The 6,295-nt window shown below is 28.8% G+C and overlaps 1 protein-coding gene across 3 annotated transcripts in view; it reads left to right on the top strand.

Moving 5' to 3' along the window:
• The first annotated feature begins 690 nt into the window (after nt 1-690).
• LOC123009660 (putative leucine-rich repeat-containing protein DDB_G0290503) overlaps nt 691-6,295 on the top strand; it is a 9,397-nt gene continuing 3,792 nt past the window's right edge. The window contains exon 1 of one of the 3 annotated variants that reach the window (XM_044406112.1): nt 691-919. In XM_044406112.1, the coding sequence (XP_044262047.1) occupies nt 842-919 (78 nt within the window). In that variant the 5' untranslated portion in view covers nt 691-841. Of the gene's footprint in view, nt 920-1,024; nt 1,127-5,535; nt 5,773-6,295 lie in introns of those variants that run through there. The other 2 variants (XM_044406114.1, XM_044406113.1) reach the window with 2 other exon arrangements.

Here is a 6,295-nt window from a genome sequence, read left to right as displayed (position 1 = left end):
AAATTTTTTTATAAAAGAGGAAGTAGGAATAGATTAAACAGTTGACAAAGAAAAAAAAATTTAGCATAAAATATAGAACAATATAGAAGAAATTACAAAAAAGTAAGTATGCCATAATAAAAAATTAAAAGGTAAGTGTGTAATAAGAAAAAGTAGAACCCTGCTACCTACTTAAAAGAGTGTTGCCAACCGTTATTTAAAAAATGCAAAAGTTTTAAACAAAAAAATAAAGTAATAAAACAGAAAAAAAAATAAAAAAATAGATTAAATAGGAAAATTTGCATAAAAAATAGAAGAATGCAGAGAAAATAACAAAAAATGTAAGAATGTATGCCATAATAAAAATGTGTCAAAATATAACAAAAAGTAGAATACTGCTACCAACTCAAATGAGTGTTGCCAACCTTATAAAGCCAAAATTTCGATAAAAAACCCGTTTTTTGCTTTTATTTAAAAAGAAATATAAAAAAAATACAAAATTTACAAGTAAAAGAGAGAAAAATAACCCTTTTCAGTCCAAATTTGGGTGAAAAAACCTGTTTTTTTGCGTTTTTTCTCCCTTTGAAGTGCCCCTTCCGCCCTTATTGTCTCTCAACCGTTGTACTTCTTACCTGTATTTCCTTTTGACTAACGTTTTGCGCGCCAGCTTGTGGTCAGGTGTGGTGGTGGAGCAAGGGACGTAGTAAAACCGTTCACAATCATCGACTCCAAGTCGAGGCTTGCTTGGAATTCCATCCAACGTTTATTTCACAATTCGTCGCGGAATCGAGCACACCATGGTGGAAAAAAGTGAAGTGTTGAGGAAGATTTTGTAGTGAAAAAAAATTAAAAGTGCCCAAAAATGAAATATAATACCATAGGATGTGGGGAAAAGAAGTCCTCGTTTACCATTTATGCGGATTTATCGTCGCAAGATAAGGTAAATAAGAGGTTGTTCAACTTGGGGGGATTATTCGAATGGGTGATGATGGGCAAAAGGGAATTGTGTCAATGGTGCAGTGTGTGAAAAAATTTTGAAATTTCATGGGAAAGTGATGATTTTACAAGGAAAAGTAGTTTTATGATGTAATTATGAATCGGTTTTGTGATGAAATTCGAGTGGAATTTTGCGGAAATTTAGAATTGGGTAAATATTTGAACGAATTATCTTATAATTGAGTCAAAACCCGTGATTTTTTGATTGTTTATTTTTTTGATTCTAAATTTTTGTTTTTAGATTGGTATCATGTAAAACGTTAAAAACTCGAAAATGAGTGCTTTAATAGACTTTTTCCAAAAAACCGAAAATACTACATTTTTACCACAATTTCCAAACGGTTGGTAACACTTAGAACTTGAATTTGTAGTTTTTAATAGTGCTACCAACTATAAAAACTTTTTTTTTTGATAGTGGTATAAACGCAAAATAGATACAAGATAATTTTCATTGCTGCCAACTTTGCTAATGAAAAGCGTGCTTTAATGACCTTTTATTATTATTAATTAGTGCTTTTTTTTAGTGTATTTATGTTTGTTTTTGACAATTTTGAGACCAACTCAAGAATAAGTGAGTGCTTTAATAGTCTTTTTAGCACCCAAAATGACATTTATTTTTAGTAAAAATGTTAACATGTTGGTAACAGTGTCGTTTTTGTATCATAGACATTGCTACCAACAGTTTTTTTTAATATTTCAAAAAATCAGTGTCTTTTTTTATCAATTTAGGGTATTTATGTTCGGTTTTTGACAATTTTGAGACTACTACCAACTTTAGAAAAAGTGAGTTTTTTAATAGTCTTTTTAGCACCCAAAATATCTTTTATTTTTATTAAAAATGTTAACACGTTGGTGGCAGTGTCGTTTTTGTATCATGGACATTGCTACCAACTGTTTTTTTATATTTAAAATATATGAACAAGTTATTTTGATAACTGACACATAAAAAACATTTTTTGGGCCAGAAATGAGTCAAAACTTGTGATTTTTTTTTTGATTTCAGTTTTTTTGTTTCCATTTTTAGGTTGGTAGAATGTAACGTTACAAATGAGTGCTTTAATAGGCTTTTTCCAAAAAACCACAAATGCTACATTTTTACCACAATTTTCAAACGGTTGGTAACACTGAACACTTAAATTCGTATTTTTTAACAGTGCTACCAACCATAAAAACGTTTTTTTTTTTTGGTAGTGGTCTAAGCGCAAAACAGATTTTTATTTATTTCGATCTACAGGAGAATTTTCATTGCTGCCAACTTTGCTAATGAAAAGCGTGCTTTAATGATTTTTTTAGCACCCAAAATGACTTTTATTTTTAGTAAAAATGTCAACATGTTGGTAGCAATGTCGTTTTTTGTATCGTAGACATTGCTGCCAACTGTTTTTTTTAATATTTAAAATATTTGAACAAGTTATTTTGATAACTGACAAATAAAAAGCATTTTTTGGGCCAGAAATGAGTCAATTTTTTTGTTTTTTAATTTCAGTTTTTTTGTTTTCATTTTTAGGTTGGTAGCATGTAACGTTACAAATGACTGCTTTAATAGACTTTTTTCAGAAAACCGAAAATGCTACATTTTCCAAACAGTTGGTGATATTGAGAACTTTAATTTGTAATTTTTAACAGTGCTGCCAACCATAAAAACGTTTTTTTTTTGTAGTGGAATAAGCGCAAAATAGGTTTTTATTTATTTCGATCTACAGAATAATTTTCATTGCTGCCAACTTTGATAATGAAAAGCGTGCTTTAATGACTTTTTTTAGCACCCAAAATGACGTATTTTCAGTAAAAATGTCAACATGTTGGTAGCAGTGTCGTTTTTTGTATCATAGACATTGCTTCCAACTTTTTTTTTTAATATTGCAAGTCAGCTTTTTTACCTGTTTATTATCATAGAATCTTTTGTTATATTTATTTTTGAATACTTATTTATTTTTTTACTTTTATTATTTTTTTATGGCTTATGAATCTTATCTACCTTCGTCGTCATTTTATTTGTTTTTTTTACTATCTATTTAGCTATTTTTTGTATTCTGCTTCTTATTAAAACAATTTTCGAGACATCAGAATTTTTGTATTTTGTCTGCTTTAACAATTTTTTTCTACTTTTATCTCATTTCTTAATTTTTTTCTTGTTTTGTGTTCACTTTCTTTTTTTCTACTCTTTTTTTAAACCTCTGAATAATAAAGAAATTTGTATGAATTTTGTAGTTTTTTCTTTATTTGTTTTTACTTTTTTTATTTAGTCCAAATTATTAATTTTTTATCATCTAAATTGTTCACTGTTTTTTTAACTTTTTTTCACTTTTACTTTGTTTTTTTCCCTTTCTTAATTTTTCATTCTGATTTTTTTATTTCCACCTTATTTTACTTTGTATTTTGTTCTTCAATTTTCTACTCCTTTTCTCTTATATTATTTTATTGTTTAATAAACAATTTTAATACTTTTTAACGATTTTTTTTATTTCTAAACTGTTTCTTTTTTATTTTTATTAGTTGGTGGACAGCTAGGCCCAAATAAAATAAATAATAAAATAAATGAGCGCTTTAACATTCAAATGCGTTTGTTAATTATAATTTTTGCATAGTTGGCAGCAATGCAAACTGTAATTTTTACTAAAAACTATCAATTATTTACCCAAATGAGTGCTTTAATAGACTTGTTATAGATGCAAAATGAAAAAATGCAAATTTGTACATTTTTTTATATCAATTTGGTAACTTTAACATCACTACCAACTTTACAAAAATGTAATAAAAATGAGTGTTTTAATGATTAATTTAATGCTAAGTACAAAAAAATAGTGCTTTTTTACCAATTTACTTATGTTTGTTTTTGACAATTTTGAGGCTACTACCAACTTTAGAAAAAGTGAGTGCTTTAATAGTCTTTTTAGCACCCAAAATGACTTTTATTTTTATTAAAAATGTTAACACGTTGGTAACAGTGTCGTTTTTTGTATCATAGATATTGCTAACAACTGTTTTTTTTAATATTTAAAATATTTGAACAAGTTATTTTGATAACTGACAAAAAAAAACACTTTTTGGGTCATAAATGAGTCAAAACTTGTAATTTTTTGTTTCTAAATTTTTTGTTTCCATTTTAAGATTACAAACTCGAAAATGAGTGCTTTAATAGACTTTTTTCTTGAAATGTTACATTTTTACCACAATTTCCAAACGGTTGGTAACATTGAGATCTTAGTTGACCATTTGTAATTTTTAACACTGCTACCAACCATAAAAACGTTTTTTTTGTAGTGTTATAAGCCCAAAATAGATTTCTTTTATATAATTTTTATTGCTACCAACTTTGCTACTAAAAGGAGTGCTTTAATGGCTTTTTCAACACTCAAACGAGTGTTTTAATAACTTTTTTTGCTATTTTTCACGACTGTTACCAACTTTACAAAATAAGTTTTAAAAAACAAATGAGTGTTTTAATGGCTGTTTTAACACTCAAATGCGTGTTTTAATCACAATTTTTGCATAGTTGCAATGCAATATATAATTTTCATTAAAAACTATTATTTAGATACTAAAATGAGTGTTTTAATAGACTTGTTATAAGTAGAAGCAAAATAAACACATTTTATCACTGCTACCAACTTTTAAAACAATAATTTAAGTGTACATTTTTTTTATTACTACCAACCTTACTAAAATCATTGCTACCAACTGTTTTTTTTTTTAATATTGCAAGTCAGCCCGCGCCCACTTTAGGTATGAGGAAACCTTTCTCAACCCTCATTTCGCAACACTCCCATATGGGTTAAGCCCGAGACAAAGACATTGTTATCAAATATAGCCAAGGCTAACCCGATCCGTACCAATAATTAAATAGAAAGTTGTTGAAAAGTTGGTCACAAAACGTTATTTTTAACCGAAACTTGTTTCGACCATAGCCTCAAGACATCCATATGTAAAAATCGGCGCCATTTTGACATACCCCAGCTATCTAGATACAGTTCATTGGACTTTTTCCTGTGGTATTATCAACAAGGAAATGGTTTAACCATTTTTTTTCCTTATCACTCACATTTGCATGACAAAACAAGTCAATAAAATTCATGTGACTAACCCTAACAGTGTGCTTATCAATTAGAATGATTGTTTTTAATTGGCTGAAACGGAAACAATTGACTCACACTTGATTAGAATTAACATGAGAAAGGAGAGGTCCCCAAGTGGTGCCTTGCGGCAAATTCCGAAAAAACGACAAAGTAGGCCGGTCATAACCTACGGCTTGTCATGGCTCACTTACGGGTCACGTGATCGATCAATTGTCGAAAGATAAGATAACGCGATTGTGGGTCGCGAAAAAAATAAATTTATTAGTCAAATGGCGCGTCACGTGACGCGTTTTAACCTCGAAATTTGCGTAAAAAGTGGCGCGAAATTTGAAAATTTGAATTTGTGTGAGAGTCTTCTCTCGGTCAAGGGGACGGCGCACGCGTCTCAATCCTCTGAAATGTTTGGAATGCTGTTCTGCTTAATCAGCTATTAGGTTTTTTGTGTGTGATGATGGCAAAAGGGTGGACCTTTCACTTTGCATACCGGGTTAGGGAAAGCGAGATTTGAATTTCCCGCGTGAGAGAATACATAATTTGTGGTTTTGGTGTGTGTGAGACATTCCTGAAGGCGGTTTTTATGGGCATCGAAACGAGTTTTATTAGAACTAATACCGATTTCAAGGTTGGAGAGTGAGAGATTGGAATTCGATGAAAATTTCGACAATGTTGGTGGAGTAATACTCGAAAATAAAGAGAATGCAATTCTAAGCTAGTTTTCTAGGTGTGATTGATGTTTTTGCGTGATTTTCTGATAAAATCTTTTTTTGTGTTTCTTTTTAACTTCAAAATTATTTATCTTGTTTACTTTAGTTTTCCTACTTTTTATTGCTGTTTATTTAATCAATAATTTTTTTAGTTTACTTTATTTATTTTAAACTTTTTTATCCCTTTTTTGTGTTAATTATCTCTTAATCTCTTATCTTTCATATACTGTTATCTATTATTCAATTTTTAATTAAATTTTTTACGGTGTTTTACGATGACTAATTTTTTTGATGATTTCTGAATTTTAGTTTGGAGATTTAGTTTTTTTACGGTTTTTCTTCCAATTGTTACTTATTCTTGCTTTTACTGTGTTATCGTTTTATTATTCATTAATTTTGATTCTTTTACTTTTTTATTTGCACCTTATTTTTGTTTCCTACTTGTTATTGTACTCTTTATTTTCTTTCTTTTATTATTTTTTTATTTCTCAATAAACAATTGTGTTTTTATAATTTTTTATTTTTTTAACTAATATTTTG

This window comes from Tribolium madens, unplaced genomic scaffold (genome assembly GCF_015345945.1).
Source record: "Tribolium madens isolate multiple individuals breed KSU strain unplaced genomic scaffold, Tmad_KSU_1.1 Scaffold_7;HRSCAF=85;Tcas5.2_LG10, whole genome shotgun sequence".
NCBI classification, from domain to species: domain Eukaryota; kingdom Metazoa; phylum Arthropoda; class Insecta; order Coleoptera; family Tenebrionidae; genus Tribolium; species Tribolium madens.
The sequence above is the reverse complement of the archived record's forward strand: the minus strand, read 5'-3'. Positions and strand labels throughout refer to the sequence as shown.